The sequence below is a fragment of the Sciurus vulgaris genome, assembly GCF_902686455.1.
Source record: "Sciurus vulgaris genome assembly, chromosome: 5".
Lineage (NCBI taxonomy): Eukaryota > Metazoa > Chordata > Mammalia > Rodentia > Sciuridae > Sciurus > Sciurus vulgaris.
Window position 1 is genome coordinate 153,404,448 of NC_136465.1, and position 21,463 is coordinate 153,425,910.

Consider the following 21,463-nt stretch of genomic DNA (forward strand, 5'->3'; position numbering starts at 1 on the left):
AAACAAAAACAAAACAAAAATATAGGAGCAAACAAAAAAAACCCTAACCCTCAAAAAACAAGGCAAAGAAGAATAACACCATTATTAAAATGCTAAAAATAAGAAAAAAGAAACAAATATTTATATGTGTATATGTCCATGAAGCAATCAGCACAGCAAGAAATGCATATGCACAAAAACAGGAAAAGAAAAAAGAAAGAAAAATTTAAAAATTCTTAGTGAAAAAAGAAGAAATCATTTCACTGAGGTGGTCAAAATAGTCAACAAGAATGGACAGTAACTGTTTATGCCCAACTACCTTTCTTTCCATTTCTTCTTGAGCTATGTTCTGAGAGAGAGAGAGAGAGAGAGAGAGAAGGGGGGGGGGGGGGGGGCAAGGGCTAAGGGTTGTTGACCCCTTCCTCTTTTTGTGTTGCTTTCTGACCTGCCAGTTGGGCTGGCCTAAACCTGAAGCTGGATTAAATAATTCTCAGCTTTCCTTCTCCCCAGTATGAAGTGGGATGGAGTGGAATGTACTGTCATTTGGAGTTTCGTCCACACAGACCAGATCTGTTCTCCAGGACTGCTGCAGAGGTCTATGAGTGGAGTGCCTACAGCTGGGGCTTAGGTCTAATCAGGCCTCAGGGGCTTTGTTGGATGGTGTCTGCTCTGGAGAAATTAGATCAACACACTGACTTCCTTAGGGCCTGGGAACTGCCAATCTCTGACAGGAGTCTGGAGTTCAGGGACCTCCCAAGAATTCCACTTAGGGAGCAGGGGAGCCAATCCTCCACATACACAGTGGCCCACGAGCACCGCTTTCCTGGGCTTAGTCCCTGAGTTTGTCCACACCTCCCTCTTCAGATTCCCAACCCAGTTCAGCTGGTCATATGAGCCCCAGGACTCAAACGCAAAGCAGGCTGGGCTCCCCTTTGCTTTTCTGACTTGAATCCCCCCCAGGTACAACCTTCTCAGTGCCTGTTTCACACACATCCTGCTGTCTAACCTCTAGGCCACATGGCAGGGCGTCCAGGACAGTGTAGTCGTGCGTGCTCAGATCTCCCAGCTCCTGCAGCTGCAGCGAAAGCATGGCCTCCTCAAGATGGCTCCTGCCTCAGCTCTCACAGACAGTTTGAAATAGAGCACTTTTCAGGTATCAGTGCCCAGGGCAGCTTCTGGATCAGCTAAGTTCAGGCTTCTTTCCTCAGCTCAGGTTTTTCTGTACCAAATTGGTATTTCCCTCTGTGTTCTCCCTCCCTCTGTGCTGAACCACTCTGCTGCAACCCTCTTAGCTCCAATTTAGCCTCTACTCTTTGTATAACATAGCCAAATTTCTGAGTCTCTAAGACTCTGACTGTCCAATATTGAATTTTAGTGAAATCCCTCTTTCACCTACCTCCCTGAGAAGCAGTACTCCCTCTGCTGAGCCACATAGCACATAGGAACGCAGGCTTCCTCCAGCCTGCCATCTTGAATCACCTCTCAGGAAGTTCTTAAAAAGATTGTTGGAAAAGTATTAACCAGACACTATTAGCTAGTATATTGTTAATTCCTGAACAAAGAAGGCAGCCGTCTTGGACCAGCACTCCTGACACAGGCCTGGCAGGAGAGGAGCCATGTGCCCTTCCTCCTCCAGCATCCTCACCTCCAGAATGGGTGTTCCAGGAAAATGCTTTTTGTCTATTTGTTCTTTGCTGCTTCTCAAGTATACACGGCCTGGAACATGGTAGGCACTGAATAAATGTTGAAGGAAGGGCAAAAAAGAAAGTGGATTGGCTATATATTAGGTTTGGACACACTTTGTGGGGGAAATTGTATGATCCCCTTCTTCTTTTGTATATTTTGTCCTCTGATAACTTATTTGTTTGTCTCAACACCCTTTGGCTTCTCCCATCTTTCTTATTATTTTCTGTTTATCTCTTTAATGCACCTCAGGTTTATAGGAATTTGTGTAATTTTTGTTTGATTCCATTAAATAGGATTTTGACTCTTGTCTGGAAAAGACAACAGTCTAGAAAAAAGGTGAGCGCTAGAGACAATTGCTGACCTAGTCACCCTGGTACTCTGAACACGGGTGTGTCCAAAAAATATTATTGATCGAGCCCAAGAAGTCCCAGCACAGGGTATTGAACACATACTGGTGAGACCCTCAAGTGGGGTCTCTGCTTTGTGTTTCAAAGGATGTGGCAGCCATGCGTCTTCCAGTGGTTCACTCCCCTTTTCTGAAGCAACCACCAGGTCCCAGGTTCAAGTCTGTAAACAGGTAGAAACCCCTCATTCTTTCCGTCTTCTCAGTTGAAATTCCATTATCAAAGGAGGCATTCCGGTAGAAAGTTGAACTAGAAATGACAAACATACATTCCCAACAATCTCCCGAAACTCCTAATGGAAAAACATATCCCAGGTAACCAAGAGAGCTTTAGTTCCAAATTGGCAATAGAGTTATCATTTCTCTGTTAATAACAGGAGTATTTTTTTAAAAACAGACTATTACTGATTCTTAATTTGCTCTTCCCGTGTAATCAACCCATCATTATAAGCAAGCATTGCAAATTGCACTATATTCCTTGTGTAGGGTAGAACATTACAATTCTTAAAATAAAATAGCTGCTGCTTCTGTCACCCAACTGCTGAAGAGCACCTGCTAAAAAAGGCTACATTTACCATCAGCTTTTACTATCAAAGATTATAGTTTCTGAGAAATAGGACCTGAGACAGCCTGGCTGATTAAAAAAAAAAAAAAATTGGGCAAAATTTATAGTAAAGGAAAAGATGAGACTGTGCCTTATTCAAATTATGGAGCTTCCGATGAGATGTTGTTCAACTAAGGCACACGCGTCACTGCAGGGAAGTTGCCACTTACTTCCCTTATGCTCGAGACTTTTTCATTGTTCTCCCTTAAATATTGCACCCCGGAATTAAAGGCCAGTAGTCCTGGTTTTAAATCTGCTGAATAAAAGGAAGATTTTTAAAATGCAAGTGATCTATCAGTCATATTTCTAAAGGGGGAACTTTGAATTATTCATCTTCAAACAGTTCTGTCAAGATAAATTACTACCACATAATTACCACCCCCATCCAGTGCCCAATGAAGGGGACAATGAGCATGGTCCTACTGGATCCTCCCATGTCCTGAGGGATGGAAAGGGTCTCACCACACTTCATCTCCACATAGGGAAATGGAGACCCAAGGAAGCAACACCCTAAGGTCACACATGATAAAGGTCACAGCTGGGAATCTGGGTCCTGAGCCCAGCACCTCTGCCACTCAACTACAGTATTAGTTTCCTGTGACTGCTGTAATGAATTACCATAAACCAGGTGGCTTTAAACAATAGGAATGTATCCTCTCAGTTCTGGAAGCCAGAAATCTGAAATCCTGATCTAGGGAAGACCTTCCCCTGCTCCTCCATCCAGGCATTCCTTGGCTTGTAGCTGTGTCACATTGATCACTGTCCATGTCTTCACATGACCTTCTCTGTGTCTCTCTTCTTTAGCTGTCTCTTATCAAGATTTTGGCATTAGATCTGGGGCCTACTTGACAACCTAGAATAATCTCGTCTCTAGATCCTTACTTTAATTACATCTTTTACAAATACATTCACATTCATGGGTTCCAGGGGTTAAAATACGGGCATATCTTTGTGGGTGGTCACCATTCAACCAATTGTACTCCTTCTTTTACTAAAGTAGTTACCATCATTATATCCATTTTTTAAAGTATGTGTCCTTTACAATTGGCAATACCTTTTTCTCTTCTTCCTATTTATAAATCCTTTTGGAGGTGGTCCTTCATATTTGAATTTTGGATTCTGGTTATGTCATTCACTAAAACAATGTGTCTGCAGGCGAGTTCTTTATCCATCTTTCTAAGCCTCAATTTCTTTTGGTCTAAAATGTGAATAGGAATGTCCATTCCTTAGGGTGCTTGTGAAAAATCTATTTGATTATAATGCATGAAGGTTTTGTTTAACAGAGTGTCTAGGAAAAACTGGTGCTCAGTAAAGGTGGGCTGATTTTAAGTTAGAATAATATTCACCAAGACCAACAAAATGTGTGCATTGGGCGTCCACTAGGGGGCACATTTCCAGCACCCAGAAACTGTCCTGGCACCAACATACCAGGGCAGCTTCATTGTTGAGGACTGACTCATGGGCGCAGGGCCTGCTCAGCAGTGGGGGGGAATTCCCTGGATTCTCTGAATTGTTTCTGTCCCAGCCCACACCATGGATCTTCCGATCTGCAGCAGAGGACAGAATAAGGAGACATTCTGGTCCCAGAAGGAAGATAAGATTATTCCTGCAACCATGGGACTAGTCCCTTCGGATCTGACCAGCTTGGGGCATCGCAACTCAGGGTTAGTGTTTGGGGTTTCTGAGTGGGGGTGGGCAGGCCAGGGCAGGGGTGTCAAGCCCTAGAAAGCTGCAAAGTCTAGGTGAGGCACCCACTTATACAGCCCCAGGGATTTGGAAATTTACCTGAAGCAAAGAATCAGATTAACCAAGCATGAGACCAGCAAACAATAACCAAGAAATGCAATTCTCAAAGATACTTGTTTAATTGTGTTTTTCCAAACAAATGGAGGGCAGCATAAATTGCACTGTATTTTCACAGTGACGATGCGTTGCTAGCCACACCCTAAATATTTTGCATGTATTATTACTTTATTTCCTAGCTTAATTTCCTCAAGAGGAAATCAGATTTCTAAAAATTCTGCTTCCTGCCCTCTACTCAGGACACCCCTACCCCAGGCACACACCATTTTGTTTGGGGAAGGTGGGTACAGATTCTGAATTCATTACAGTGCTCACTTCCAGTGCATAATCAATCTGGAACCCAGTGCAATGATCCTGCATGCATGCTGCTTTTTTAAAGACTCTATCCTAATATTTAGAACAGCAAAAACAAGACATCAATTTAGAACCAAGCATGTGTGCTCACACACACAGGAGACCTAAATTCAAAGTCATGCTGATCTCATTACAACTATTTGCAATAACGTCATTAATCCAATAATCTGAGCAACTCCATGTGACACAGATCAGGATCCTTTTCAAAATCCCAGAAATCCAGTCCACTGCCAGGCATGGGATGTGAGACCACATATTCTGTACCAATCCCTGTCTTTTCATATTAAAGGACTGGCTTTCCTAAGTCTCTGTATGGTAACAGCTGCGGTTCCTGATAGTCTCATTAACCCTGTGCCTTCTTGATGAACAAAAAATGTTCACATCCACAGAGATTCTGTTAGGCCTTTCCAGGGACATTCCCACCTCCCAGAATGAGCATCATGGGGTTTGACCACAAAGACCGAAAGCCAAGGTCATAGCTCAAGCCCTGTATAAGACAATTGTCTTCCCTCTGCTCCATATGTGCAAATTCAACTCCAAACCTGACCTGTGTTGTCCCAAACAGTTACCTTATGCTAGATTACCCCGGCTAAGGAAAAATGGATAGTGGTAATTTAACCACCTACAACAGGACACAAGGCAGGTTGGCAGGTGTGGGGGATGGGGCTCAAACTGTATCTGGCTTTGTATATATATATATACATATATATGTATATATATATGTATATATATAATTATTTATTTATGATCCAGAATGTAAAGCCAAATTCATTTGAAGACTGCCGATATTTTATTCTATCAGTCAATGTGTCTATTTATTCAACAAGTTTATTTGAATACCTGCTCTATGTCAGAGTCCATGCTCAGTGATTAGATTCTCTGAGGCATAAGACCCCGTAAGAGACTTCAAAAAAACTTTCTCTGAGTGGCAGAGGAGAGAGAGCTGACCCTTCCTGAATGGATCAGAAAAGACTTCTGGGGGGAAGAATGCCTAGGCTGGAATTTGCCAGTAAGACCCGGTGGAGATGGGCAGGTAGATGGGGACCACCTCACCAGGGCGTGGAGGTGGGCAGTGCAGAGCATATCTAAGGAACTGTATGAAGCTAACTCACCGAAGCACAGGTTCTGCAGGAGTTTGTGTTGGAAAACGATGCCTATTGCTCTAAGCTTGTGCAGGTTTGGTTATCGTCCCACGTACCTAACAAATGTTTACTGAACCCTTCCTAAGTAGGGGGATTAAACCAGGAGCTAGGGACTTAGGATAATAGAGGAAATAAGACATGAACCTATAAAACCACCTTATGAAGTAAGTCACTTCCCATGAGGGAGGACCTCTGTTTTAGTCAGCTTTTTCAGTGCTATGACCAAAGGACCTGACCAGAACAACTGTAGAGGAGGAAAAGTTTATTTGGGGGTTCATGGTTTCAGAGGTCTCATTTCATAGACAGCAGGCTCCATTCCCCAGGGTTCAAAGTAAGGCTGAACATCATAGCAAAGTGTGGCAGAGGGAAGCAGAAAGAGAAAGAAAGACTCCACTGTCCAGAGACAAAATATATACCCCATAGCCACGCCCCCAGTGAACAACTTCCTCCAGCCACACCCCACCTGCCTCCAGTTACCACTCGGTTAATCCCATCAGGGATTAATTCACTGATTGGTTAAGATTCTCACAACCCAATCATTTCTCCAATGAACCTTTAACTGTCTCACACGTGAGCTTTCAGGGGACACCTCACATCCAAACCATAGCAACATCAGAGGACTGTTCTCGTGTTCATCAGTGATAGAGCATTGAGAGAAGCAGAGAAAGTAAGGTAAAATCAATTTTTAAACCCCAGGGAGTATAGATAATTAAATAAATCTGAGCCAAATTTTATTTATGTGTTTCCCTTTTTAAGCTACTTAGCCAAGATCCCCCATGGGCCTGCATCTCTGCCTATTAGGCTTGGGAGAATAGGAGAGGGGCAAAACATTTCCAAAGTACCGAGGTGTGAAACACCACTTTTGTGGGGACTTACAATCCATTCCCTATTTCCAGAAAATGAATTTCCAAGTAAAAAATACCAGTAACATCACAGAAGGGCTGGGTGCATGGTTTAACAATGTGCTTACCTGGTATAAGGTGAAGAGCTACTGAAGCCAGAGGGTATCAAGGTCAGACTTGTATTGTGATAACTCATGTTTAGTGACCATGCACAGGACAGAATCACAGCTGAAGGTAAAGAATTGAGTTAAGAGGTGATCGTGTCACTCTGCCCAAGATGCTGAGGGCCTGACCCAGTAGGTCCCAAAGGAGTGTGCAGACATGAGGAATTGCCTCTTTGAGCATTGGCAGACTCCTTGGAGCAAGCAGCCTTTTCGAACTGGAAATTTAACTTCCCATCTGCAGAGCCTGAGGCAGTCTTCATATGTTTTATAGAAATTTACAGGATTTAGGTTGTTTACCAATTAAAATTGCTAAACAATTTGTTCTACTATCAATATGAAAAAGTTTTTTAGCCACAAGCTAAACATTTGAAATAATCCTTTAAAATGCAAAGGAAGGGAAGGCCTATATTAAGTTATTTATAAACTTAAAATTAGTTTGTTCTCTGACTCTGGTGAGTATCTAGGAAGCTGGGTGAAACTCCTGATGGCAAGGCTCACCACAGACCTACAGAATGGAGACCCCATAGCCACGCCCCCAATGACCCACCTCCTCCAGCCACACCCCACCTGCTTCCAGGTACCACTGGGTTAATCCCATTAGGGATCAATTCACTGATTGGTTAAGACTCTCACAACCCAATCATTTCCAAAGGCGGGATGTGAGATGGGTATTTATAACAAGTTCCACAGATTTCGGTCAGCAGCATGATGGACATGATGGGACACGACTAGACCCAAACAGCAGACATATTAGACAAGAAAGGAACTGTAAGATCCAAGATTACACAATCACGAGGCAAGAGATGAAGCTCAGGCAGAAAGCTGTCTCTCGTGGAAGGTCAGAACCATGGGACCTTGGTAGGTCTAGAGGAGCAGGCAGGTAGGAAAGTGGAAGAGGCAGAGGGAGAACTGCACTAGGAGACTTATGGAGTGCCACACGTGGCTAATTGGGGGTCAGGGGTGCTACATGACAATGAACAAAATCATAAGAGCTAAAGGGCAAGACCAACCTGAGCTCTCAATTTTCCAGGCAGTTCCTCGGCACTTGTGTTAACATTTCCACCTGACCACTTCTACTTTGGATTAGCCAAAATTTCTATCTACATAAAGTAGCCTATATGGTAGATGATGTGTTGGTAAAAGAGAATTTCAAGATCACATTTGTCAGTGAATAGAAGGAATTATGTCTTCTGTCCCATAGAATAGACTACAGGAATATATGAATGGTCCTGATGAGGAAACTGAGAATCCCTAGGATTTGCTATACCGTGTGTGTTCCCAGCGTGGAGACCCCCTTCCAGCTGTGCTCCTTAAATAGCACTGTGCAAATGCTCAGTGACTTTGGAGCTTCTCCCCACCATGTCTGATACTTGAACTCTTTATTTTGTGACTATCCAACAAATAGGAAATTTCATGAAACAGTAGAGGAAAAGAGAAGCTATATGTATCTTCCTCCTTGCTAAGTTTTTCCTGCAATATTTCTTGTTTTTCTCTAAGAAAAATAACAGTGCTGACTTCAAACAACTGACTTTGAATTGCTAGGAGTGCCAGAGGCCACCACCATCCTATTCACTTGTGAGGCAGTGTGCCTCATGGGCAGAGACTTCTGTGTTTGATACTAGGAATTCCTCCTGGTATCCTTACAAGTCAGAGCAAATAGGATACATTCACGTTAACATTTCTACTGGCCTCTTCTGCTTTGGATTAGTTAAAATTACAAATGGCCAATAAGGACCAAAGAAGAGGTGGCCAGTAAATGTGGTCTGTGTGTCATTATGATCTGGATCCTGAAGTGGCCCTGAGACTTTCCTAGAACAGGCACCAGGTAGCTAGCAGCCACTTCTGCGTGACCAGAGAGGGTCTGAACAATGAACCCGCCTGCACCCCAGCTCTGAGCTCTTGTCTTTCCTCTTTGGGGCACAGGTTGTACGAGCACAGACGCAGCTCTGTGGTGCTGAACTTACCTGGACTCGAGGTGTTCCCTGGGGACCTTCTGGTTTCTGATGGAGCTGCGGATTACCTGTGCCATCCACTGCTGCTGCTGAATCCAGGTCCCGTTTTGCTCAGCCTATGTTCGTGATATGCCAGCTCTGGGACAGAGAGTGCCATAAGCAAGAAAGGTGTCCCTAGTATTTTAAAACTAGTGAAGTACGTGAACTGACCAGTTAGAATGGAATGGAACCGACACAGGCGTGGTGTACCGGAAACCAGCCGGCTCCCAGGCCTGGTTTTAGGCATTCCGTTCAGAGGTGGATGAGTCATGGTTCTCCCCTCACCATGTCCCCTTGCCATAATTTATCCCAAGTTGAGGATCTGGGACAGTTGCACCAGTACAGTGACCATTTTGGACCAGAGTGCCCTCACTGGGCTGATGGGCAGCTTGCCAATAATTGCTACAAAGCTTATCTCCCACCCACTCTGGACTTCAGCCCCACATTGGCATTTTCCAACCAGGTGGTACCATGGGGAGCCAACGGTGCTAGAACAGATGAGCGTCTGATAGAGAGAGGCAGCTTTGGGGCTGACTCTTCAGCTGAGAAAGAAAAGAAGAATTGTTCAGGGTGCTTTCCTCATGGCTCTGAGGGTAAGCAAATTGAAGCATTTGAGAACTAAAAAGGAGGCCTAAAAATTGTCCATGATGGTAACTTTAAGCTGGTTTTGTTCTTAGCAGGATGTTTTACAAAAAAAATCCTAACTTGAAAATTCAATGTATAAAATAGATGTAGGTGAAGTTGTATTGGTTGAATCTGGGTGGACGCCAAACTCACACCAAGGTGTCCATGGACACCTGGCAAAACAGTCTGAAAATCATCAGGTTCATGCCTCATTCACATATGTACGAAGTGAGACCCAAAAAGGAGAAGCATCCTATTCACGGTACGAGCTTGTTAGTGTCCAGGGAATGAATCCAAGCTCCAGACTTCTGGTCCCCAGCCCATTCTACCAGCCTGCATCAGTTACCCACTGTGGGCAGATGTAGCCTTCTGGATGTGGAATGCAGAAGCCACCAGGAACACAGAAAAATGAACAACCCTTTGTTCTGTGTAGATCTCATCCACATCTACTGTCTGATGGGGCACACAACACATAAGGACCACTATCTATTGTCTCCTATGCTACCACAACTCAAATAACCAAACCAAGAGGGGTTCAGGACACACCCCTACAAGGCAGAAGTAGTTCTAAACAGTGCGTTCTTAACATAGGTTAGTACATGTTTCATGATGCTTCACAAACACTCACACCGAGGGACAACGAGAGCCTTGATTCCCAAGGCTGGTCTTAGATCAGCAGCTTCAGCATCCCCTCCCCAAGAAGTTGTGAGAAATCCATATCCTGGGATCCCATCCCATACGTACTGAATCAGGAGTTCTGGGAGTGGTGTCCAGAGATTCGCTTTCTGACAAGCCCTGCAGGTGCTCAGATACCAGCTGAAGTTTGAGGACCACCTCACTGAAGAACAAGGTCCTGACTGCTGTGTGATGCTTCCATTTCACACTAGCTGTTTTTGTAGTTGTGTGTCTGGGGTCATAGTAGCCACCACATAGTACAGAAGACAAGCAATGTCCTCCACCACAGCCCTCCAAGCCCACTCCTCAAAGTGTTTAGAATAGAGGTCTCATGTCCCAAGTTCATGCTCCGTAACAAGGGTCTCTCAAGCTTGGATGCACATATAAGCCACCAAGAGATACTGTTAAAATGGTCTGATTCAGCCAAGATGAGATTTAAGATAGATAATGAAAGATTGTAGTTTTAATAAAAACTCATTCAAATCCTCTTCTGAATACTTGGGAAGTATTCAGAATCATTTTCAAAATTAGAAAAACAAAAAACAAAAAACAACAGAGGAGAGAAATTTGCCTAGGATCCCAAATATTATTGGATAATTTGCCACTAGTCATTTGAGGGCTAAGTATAGTGAATCTCATTTATCCCTATGGGAAATTCTACCTACTTTCCCCTTGAAAAAGATCAATAACATGGTCATAACAAATGAGAGGATACTCAATTGGGTTGATTAGGTCTCATTCAAGGTCACAGTCGAGCAGGTCCCTCAAGCACATCTTTGCAGTGAATGCTGTAATTACTTCTGTCTGATTGAAGTATTAGGAAGACACCCCTGGTAAACCAGCCTGAAAGAGAGACAGATCTATAAGATTTCCATTTTCTATATTGAGCGGTCAGAACATCCCATGAAGCTAAGAGGCAATTCCCAACTTTTTCTGAGTAGCATAAACAATATAAAAACCAAAAGATCAGAATTTACTCTTTACTACCTGGTCACCAAAGAATGTATAACTGAATAATGACTCTCTTCTCATCTCAAAGTCACTCCTAAAGATGATTTGGATGGTGACCAACAGCAACAAGCCACCATATAAAGATTGGTGACATCATGTTGATGTCCCCTATTTCAGGAATCTTCCTTTAATGGTAGCTGGGGATTCCTGGGTTGATGTAGGCTGAGTCTCAAGTTTGGTCGGGTGTCTGAAGTTCCATGTCATAGATGTCATAGCAAGCACTACGATCCTCTGTATTAACTACTTGACATCTTTATTGAAGCTCATAGATTTCTTCCCAAGTGATAAGGGAAAGGAATCTAAACAATATCCTAGCATAGACATGCAGGAGCCAGGTGTGATGGCACACGCCTCTAATAATCCTAGCAGCTGGGGAAGACTGAAGCAGGAGGATCCCAAGTTCAAAGCCAACCTCAGCAACTTTAAATAAAATGCAAAAAAGGCTGAGGATGTGGCTCTCAGTGGTTAAGAGCTCCAGGTTCAATACCCAGTACAAAAAATATATATATGTACGGCACCATGTCATCTTCAGGCAGTAGAAACTCAACCTTTAGGTCTCGATACAGGATCATTCACTCCTTTGCAAAAATATAAATATTCATGCTGTGTATTTTCAAGAGAAGAATGAAAGCAGGATGAATTCTGTTTGACTTATTTTCAAAAAGGAGGCTTCACGAAGCACTGCAAGGATCTGTCACCAGTTGCTCTGAGTAACAACATATTTTCTTTTATTTCACCCACCAGAATCCAAGAAACCAAGATGGCCTTTCTCCAAGAGAGGAGTGGTAAGTGTCTCACGTTGTCATTTTTGTTTTTAATTAAGCCTCCTGTAGCTAAGAAAGTAAGAAACGGCTGAAGAGTCTCTTTATTCTGCTTTCTCTCTGCTTAAAAGCAGATGGCACATGAAATGTAAATGATATCATCACATCCACAGTATTGGCTATAGAACATGCCAAATGGTGTCATTTTGTGCAGCAAAACAGTGCTAATTGCCAGCAGTTAATGAGTTCTGCAGAAAAAGTGAAGCAACTCTAACACGGTGATGCTTTACAACCCTAAATTTATACCCTGGCATGGCTTAGGATGCACGCAGCTCCCTCGGTGAAGTAAAACTTAACACCAGTGTGTGTGCCCCAGGTCGTAGGCAGCACCGTATATACTGGGAACATTAAAAAATTCATGAGTATTACAGAAACAGATTCCACAAATACACTTCTATTTCTGGAAGAATCCGTTGGATTAATCCTACTGGGCTTTTAAATTTGTTCTTGGTTCCGTCAATTATTGAAGAGTAATAAATCTAAATCAGCAGTCCCAAGTCCTTACTGCCTAGGACAAGTCAAGCCTGTCCTATGACAGGTCATAAGTGGAGGGGGAGAGTTCATGATCACGACTGAACTCCATGCTCCTGTTTCCTGGAGGAAGGGAAAGGACTGATGTTGGTCTCCCCGCAGTACCAGGTTTGAGACCTGTATATCACAGCCAACAGCCACAGGGCCATGTGGGAAGTCACTGTGCCTTGTTCTGTTAAAAATCTGCCCATGTGGCCTCTCTTATTCGTCTGTCACTGATTGCTGACACCTGTGATGGTTCTACAGACACATTATCTTGAAATGTCTTTTAAGTCCAGTAGCTAAATTAAAACCCCCCTGAGGTTCCAATACCCACTACTTTCCTTCCTGCTCCAGGACCTTGGCCAACTGGTTTACCTTCCTCAACTTCAGGTCTTTTCCCATAAATGGTGGACAGTCCCAATGCCAGCCACACAGGGCAGTTGGGATAAGTGAACTGTAATACACAGGGCGCTTCCCCCAGAGCTGGGCACTCGTAAGCAATCAAAAGTGGTCATAGTAGTATTTTAGAGTTTGGAAAATGACTCGTTCTCATAGCCAGATATATGATGGAATTTCACATTATTGTTGTCCGAAAATAAAAAGTTCTTATGGAATGGGATCTGAATATTGCAAGTTGCAAATCATAACCTGTCAGTGATGTGGCCACACCGTTGACTCTGAGGTTGTTGTCATCAGGCATCCAGGGATGCGTTCTGTTTCCTGGCAAGTCTGAAACAGGGCAGCCTCTCCTGAGTGCCTCCCTTGTGTGAAGGGAGGCAGGGCCGGTCACTAGTCAGGTCTGGTGTCCCAGGAGTGGGGGTCATTTCCCCTTGGCCCTTCCAATTTTCCTGGGGGCAGGGAAGCTCTAGGAGGTGCCTGGGAGACGTGTGCCTTCAGAAGGGAAGAACGTGGTCACTGATCGGATGTCCTACAGCTGGTGAGATCAGTCCATTCTTTCCCCCATCAAGAAGCTACCTGTTCCTATGTGTATTGGGTGACCATTATGTCCTGGGTACTGTGCTGTAGAGATCTCAGACACCAGTTGAGAAGGTCAGACCTGATGTGTAAATTGGGGAATGCTAAATGGTTTGCCTTCTGGGGTGGGTGCGGTGATGGAGATATGCTAAAAATGAAGACTCAAGTCCCTTATGTGAAATGGCGTAGTATTGGCATATCACCTAAGCACATCTTCTCGTACACTTTAAATCATCTCTACGTTATTTATAAGACCCAATACAATGTAAATGCTAGGTAAATATTTGTTATACTGTATTATTCCAAGAATAATAATAAGAAAAAAATCTGCACATGTTCAGTATAGACACAACTTTTCTTTGAATATTTTTGGTCTGTGGTTGACTTGAATCCATGAATGTGGAATCTGTGGATACAGAGGGCTGACTAGAGAAATGACAAAATGTCTTTGACAAGTGTTCTCAGCAAAGAGGACAAATTCATTACTTGAAGCCCCATTTCCATGTGGACACAATATCTGCGTCCCTTGAAATCAGTATGTCTACTTCCTTCATTTGAGCCTTGTTTACTAAGTGATTCATATCCTTATAAAGGATAATTCACATCAATATCACACACTTCTTTTACATATTTTCCTTTTCTTATTTGCCTGCCTTCCCTCCTTCCTTTCTTCCTATCAATAACAATATTAGTACTAAAGCTAAAGTAATGCTACCACACTACCAGGCCACTAGGCACTGTTTCTATTTACATGTGTCCTTGTCTATGCATGTCATAGTTTACATATGTGAACTCAGATTCTCACAACAATCCAACAAGGCAGGTAACATTACACCCTTTTCACAAATGGGGAAACAGGTTCAGAGAGGTTGAGTAATTTGCCTGAGGTCACACTGCTTATAAGCAGAACAGGGATTTGTCTTCATCAGTCTCAGGCAGTCTGACTCTCAGCCTGTTCTTTCCTGACGTTGTACCACTCCTCGAACTGTGGGGGTCTCCATAACCAGACCTGAATGCTCCTTCCTCCTTTTCTTTGTCATCAGTACTATGAAAGATCTTGTCTGTCCCCACTGAATCAATGTCACTCTGTCAACCATTCTAAAATGTAGATATTGGCTTTTTTTTTTTTCTTTTTTCTTTTTGGTAATAGGGATTGAACTCAGGGGCACTCGACCACTGAGCCACATCCCCAGCCCTATTTTGTATTTTATTTAGAGACAGGGTCTCACTGAGTTGCTTAGCACCTCGCTTTTGCTGAGGCTGGCTTTGAACTCGTGATCCTCCTTCCTCAGCCTCCCGAGCAGCTGGGATTACAGGTGTGCACCACCACACCTGGCGATATTCAGTCTTAACCTTCATTTTCCCTCTAGTTCCCAGTGTCCACTGCAAGTTCCCATTCCTATTACCTCTTGGGTACTAACTTTGAGAGCCCAGAATCTGCCTGGATTCTCACTTTTCTTCACCCTCCAGTCCTCTCAATTGCTCTCCCAATGCTTCTTCGCCTCTCATAGCCAAGGCTGCCATAGTAGAAGCCACTGTGACTCTAAAGAGTTAATGTGTCCACTGGAAGAAGCTTCTCCTCCCTTCTCCCTGGTATATCCACAAGGCTTTGACCAGGAGGTTGGTCAGACCCATGGCAAGCCACAGTGAGTGCCCTTCAGGAGCAGAGCTGGCGACTGCTTTCCCTCAACTCCAATGCTGCTTCCATTGTCTCAGTTTCTTCCTTTTCCAACTGGCCACTGATTTTTTTATTGCCACAACACACAGTTGCTATGGTTTCAGACATCAACAAAAGGCATATGTCCCCGTTTCCGTAGGAGGCCCCCGACCAGCTCCAAGATTCCTTTGCTACTGTGGAGGCTGAAGAATCTACAATAGATTTCCTCTCTCTGTGCCCCAATCCCACCTCAGAAACCAGCCACAGCCCTCCGCACATTTTGAACCCATCCAGAGTCTCCTCTCCGCCCCACAACAGCAGAGAGACTGTCTTCTCATGTTCTTAATGTTGGTTCCTTTGCACCAAATTCTTCAGATCCATGCTAGCATCCTGCACCCAGAGGCAACACAGCAAGTCGAGAGATGATTTGTGATAAACACTCCACTGAAATGCAGCCAAGTTGACTTTAGAAAGCCTTATACAGTTATTTGATAGCTTTTTCCTACTTTGAATGATAACGCGAATTCCTTATGAGGGTAGTTCCTGATGTTGCAATAGAATACTGAATCAAATAAATGTTCTTAACATATTGCCTTTAAAAATCAAGTTATACAAGAACATGTAAATATCCCTTAAAGTTACTTATGAATATAATCAGAAAAATGATCATCTGATGATGGGGTTTATAAGTAGCTTTAATTTTCGTTGCATTTTTACTTCTCAAATTTTCTGCAGTAACCACATATTACCTTTGTAGTCAGATTTTTTAAACAAATATTAAGAATAAAGACTATATGATACAGCCACACCAATGTTTATGGCAGCTCAATTCACAATAGCTAAGCTATGGAACCAACCTAGGTACCCTTCAACAGATGAATGGATAAAGAAAACGTGGTATATATATACACAATGGAATACCAGCCTTAAAGAAGAATGAAATCATGGTATTGCCATGGAACTGGAGACTCTCGCGCAAAGTGAAATAAGCCAATCCCTGAAACACCAAAGGCTGAATATTCTCTCTGATATGTGGATGCTGACTCACAATAAGCAGGGAGGAGGGAAAAACAGAAGTTCACAGGATTAGACAAAAGGGAATGAAGGGAAGGGAGGGGAGATAGGAATAGGGAAGACAGTAGAATGAACCGGACGTAACTTTTCTGTTCATATATGAATACAGGACCAATGTAACTCCACATCATGTTCAACCACGAGAATGGGAAGTTAGGGAAGGGGCAGGGGAAGGAAAGATAATTGAATGAGACAAACATCATTACCTTATATGCATGTATGACATGCATGGAAGACCCTCCTTCCTACCAGAGAAACGATAGTTGTACTCCATTTGTGTACAATGAATCAAAATAGGAAAAAAAGTTTTTAAAAGAATGGGGAGTTAAACTCCATGTATGTATGATATGTCAAAATACACTCTATTGTCATATATATCTAAAAAGAACAAATAAAAAAGAATAAAGACTATAACAGAAATAAGTGGGTGGCTCCATTTTAAGGAAACTAGCATTTCTTTCATATTCTGGTATTCTTTAGCAGAGAATTATTATGTTGGCCAAGTCTGTTTAACACCATGAATTTTATTTAGTCATATGCCAGCTGAGGGGTTGAACTGACAGGTCAGAAGCACTTTCCCATGCTAATGTCCTATGATCCAGAGTCCCAAAATGTTAAAACCATGAAGGACATGTATCACTCCACAGGTGGGCACTACACTTGGGTCCCTCTAATGACTCTATGACCATTCTCTGGTATTTTATTTTGTGTTCCCATTAGGAAGAGGACAGGTTTAGAATAGACATTCTCACAAGCCTCTGGCACCAGCTCTCTGTGGTCCTGGAATCAGACTATAGCTCAAAAATGGCATTGAAAGTGTTCATGCCTAAAGGTGGCTGGTTCTGGTAGTGGTTTGGTCTATTCTTATGAATGTCAATGAATGTCAATCAACTGAAGATGCTGAAGAGACCCAAATCATGTCATTGAGAATGCATGTCTGAAAACCCTGTTTCTAACGCTCTTGAAGCAGGGCAAAGACAAGCACAAGCACATAGCCGAGCTGGAGAACTGCCTCTCCTCCGTGAAGATCACAGACTTCAGGGGCTACGAGTTCTGTGGCTTGAAGGTAGGGTGCGTGTCATTTATAAAGTGGCACAGCTCTTCCTTTGTCTTTTCTTTCCTTGATTATTATTTTAAGTTGTCAAAGTACAGCTCGCACAGGGGAGGAGCCCAGGGCTGGGCAGGACACTGAGCCCTGGGAAATTACTCTATCTGCAATCAGGTAACGGCAAGGAGAGCCCATTATAGGTCAGGAAACGTTTAAGGAAGCGTTACTGCAGCCAAGCACCGCACAGTGATGTGCTGGTCAATAGCAGGCCACACCTCTGGTGGTCTCCTCACCAGGGTCTAGTGACATCATCGCCACCTTTGTCTGCGTAGGTACATGCTGATGTTCACGCAGCTATGGAATCAGCCAACAGCACACTCCTCAGAACATACCTTAAGGGACAGATGGCTATAGCTCTTAAACTATTCACCCCTCCGGGCCTCAGGGCCTCCTTTGCACAGTTAGATGTTTTGGGTAAGACAATTTCTAAAGGTCTCATCCAGATTTAAAACTCCTAATTCTTGATTCTTCAGTAGTTGATTTCAGTGAGCTTTGCCAGTGGAACCTGGCATCAGACTTCTCGGACCTGGGAGGGTTCAAACAGGGCTCATGAAGTTCTCAGGCATCATTCCAAGCAACGTCGGTTTGAATTTTTCTTCATTTTAAACTCCCATGCTTTGCATGGGGGGCAGGGACTGGCTTCCCCAGCCGCAGGGAGAAGCCAACAGGGACACGGGGGCCTGCAGGATTCCTGCCATGCACGCTGCAAGGAAAGCTGACAGCAGACAGGTCAACCACTGGGGTAGAATGTTTTGTTCTCTCTTTTCTCCCCACGTGCAGGATAAGACCTGGAATGAAGTCATGGAAACGCGTCTGAAATGCCCCACTGCTGGATCAGACTTGGGAAAGCAGGAAGAGGCCCTGTGGGAACTCTTCACAAGTGAATGCACTTATTTCTTGGACCATTTATTGGTTCTTAAGATGGTAATGCAGGCTTTAATTTTTGTAATACATGAAAAATACTAATTTGATTCTTTGGGAATTTGTTTTTCTTCTTCCATGCTAAAAAAATAAAAGCAAGTCGAGAGATGTTTTCCCCTTCTTTCTGAGGCATTTGAAGAAAATGGTATTCATTGTTCATTTTTGTTTAGCTACTACTTAGTTGTCTCTGTTTTTTTCTAAACATATCTTCTCAGGGTTAAATAAGTCATCCCAGCTTCCCATCTGCTATCCAGATCTCACCAGTGTTAACATATCGTCAAATCCAGGAGCCCCCCCGCCACCTTCAAGGCAGTCCATCCCATCTCTGGTGGCTTCTGTCATCACAGTGCAAAACTGGCCAGGAATGTTCACGACTGGGTCACAGCACCCCCTACTTCACAGAAGCAGGTGGCAGCACAGATTTACAGCCTGCAGGCTGCAGTTTGATGATCCCTGTGCTAAGCTATAAAAAGGAAGTGACGAGGCCACCTCTGGCTATGCACTAGATCATTGTGATGATCAAAGCCGTTTCCTTTGAAATCGGTTAAGTGCTATGCGAGTGTCAGTTGTTTTTATCTGTAAGATTTATTGCCAGTCACTGCACACCTGACTTAGCAAAATTTAAACCCCAAAGACACAGTATGAGAGAATTGAAACTTAGAGTCCATTTGGTTAGGATGCTCGTAAGAGCAGGCAACAGAGAACTAGCTTAAATTATATTGGATTTTTATGGGCCCATGTGGCTGTGAAGTATAGAGGTGGGAGAGAATTCAAGAGTGGGTGATCAAAGGGCTCAAAACTAGGGACAGAATTTCTTTCCATCTTTCATCTCCACCTTCTATGGCACCAGTTTTATCCCATGACTAGCTTCTCTTCATCCCAAAAATGCTATTCTTGAACTCAAGAAGAGAGAGAGAGAGAGAGAGAGAGAGAGAGAGAGAGTAAGAGGAAGTGGTGGGGAGAAAGAGATCTTCTTGCACTGAGGACAGAAGTCTTGAGATCCATTCTGATTGGACAGCATAGGTCACATGCCCACAACTGAACCTGCTACTCTAGCTAGATAAGGAAAGGATGCTAATTGACCTGAGGTAATCCAGGTCTATCCCTTGGGATTAAGGACATGGCATGTATTTAAATATATATGTACTTCCCTATACACAATCAATGAGTATCCCAAAGTTGCTTATGAATTGAAAATTTGAAACTCAAATAGTAAAATAAATATACTGGAGGACTTAGTATTTTTTTAAATGGAAAAATGTTCTGTAAAGCAATGACTCTTACAACAAAAAGAATATTTCTTCTAAATTTTCCTAGTTGAGCTATTATAATGAGTTCTAGTTCTTTTTACAATTAAATGTTTTAAATGTTTAGACATTGACAGGTTTCTAGAAACCAGTATTATAAGGATTTGGGAAGCCGTAATTCAGTGGTTTTAACGTGGCCTGCAGAGCAGCTGCATCCAGATCACCTGGGAACTCGTTAGAGACACATTCTCAGATTCCATCACAGACCTACGAAATCACAAACTCTAGAGGTGAAGGTCTGGTTTAACAAGACCTCCAAGTGATTCTCATCCATGTTCAAAAACCACACACTGGTCAGGCATGGTGGCACATGCCTGTAATCCCAGCAAGTCGGAGGCTGAAGCAGGAGGAGCATAAGTTCAAAGCCAGCCTCAGCAATCTATTAAAGCCCCAAGTGACTTAGCAAGACCCTGACTCAAAATAAAAAATAAAAGGGTAGGGTTAAGTGCCCCTGGATTCAATTCCCTGTAAACGCCCCACCCCCCCCCCCCCCCCCAAAAAAAAAAAAGACCCCATGTACTGCACTAATGAAATAGTGTGGGGATGGGAATTGGAGGAGGTTAACCATCTCCAGTCCCATCTTTTCATACCTAGAATTCTTTGTCCCCTTGAAAGTTTCCCACTCTATATATTCATAGCATTCCTGTGCCCATTAGCAGCTCTCTCTTCAGTTTATAGAATGAAGAGCAGCTTGTCTGTGAGGACTGATTCTCCTTTCTTCCTTTGCTGTCTGGTTCCCCTGGTGTGTGAAAGAATTGGATCAGGTAATAATAACAAAGACTCCCTTAATGTTTTCATGAATATTTGATACCTTGATCCAAGTCAAAACATTCCACCACTTATCAGCTATTAACTCACTAATTCTCCATTTTTAATTCCCTGAAAGTAAAGGACATCAAGGTTTTGGCAGAGGAAGTAATCACCAAGAACACAGCAGGGGAGTTGTTTTGTTCTCCAATCAGGGCTGTTGGCAATAGGAGAGCCCCTGGGACACCCTAGCCCCAGAAACAGCATGTCCGTTTGGACTGATCATATTCCACAGACATATTCTCAGGACTCACATGAGCAGCAACGTCACACTGAAGAGCACATCTCCAGTGTGTTCTGAAAAACTTAAATGTCATGATGTGTATGGAGGAAAATTCTTAAGCCTTGGGAATACTGATTTTTACCTTGTTCTGTAAGGTTACACCCAGAAGGTTTATGTTTAAAGTTCTTGTAAAGGGCATGCTTCAAATTTTAAAAACAAAAACTAATGTACATTTATTTTTTTAAGATCTTTATGAATACATTAAAATATCTGCAAATTCATGAATATCTCCTGGATGTGGATTTATGGAGACTTTTTGCAAACCTGGAGGAGTTAACTCAGGTGAGCCAAAGTAGGGAGATGCCAGCGTCCATGTGTTAAAATTCACCAGATGATCTTGAAAATCCATGCTTGGTGCATGAATGCAGGACTTGTATTCCTTAACAGAAATTGAAATATGATTATTCCGTCTTCTATCCCCACATAATCTGATGATCAGGAGTTCAGATTTATAAGGATGGTTAAGCATCCACCAACATTTTCCATTCAATTATAGATATTTGTTAACCCTCACTTTTTCATTTTTCCACAACTCTTTAAGAAAGTAGAAATATTCCTAAGTTCTTCATCAGCTTTATGAATGTTTCTAAATGCTTTCTCACATATATTATAAATAAACATATCGCTTCTCGGCCTTTTGGCTAAGATCAAGTGTATTATAAATAAACAATATCTTTCAAAAAGCAGGGTAGAGAGCAAGAAGGATTTATTTTTGAAAA

The 21,463-nt window shown here is 42.9% G+C and overlaps 1 protein-coding gene across 1 annotated transcript in view; it reads left to right on the top strand.

Moving 5' to 3' along the window:
- PLEKHG7 (pleckstrin homology and RhoGEF domain containing G7) overlaps positions 1-21,463 on the top strand; it is a 66,382-nt gene that overhangs the window by 16,027 nt on the left and 28,892 nt on the right. The window contains exons 4-8 of the mRNA XM_079142854.1: positions 8,901-9,028; positions 12,023-12,063; positions 17,289-17,384; positions 18,207-18,350; positions 20,931-21,026. Of these exons, the coding sequence (XP_078998980.1) occupies positions 8,901-9,028; positions 12,023-12,063; positions 17,289-17,384; positions 18,207-18,350; positions 20,931-21,026 (505 nt within the window). The remainder of the gene's footprint in view (positions 1-8,900; positions 9,029-12,022; positions 12,064-17,288; positions 17,385-18,206; positions 18,351-20,930; positions 21,027-21,463) is intronic.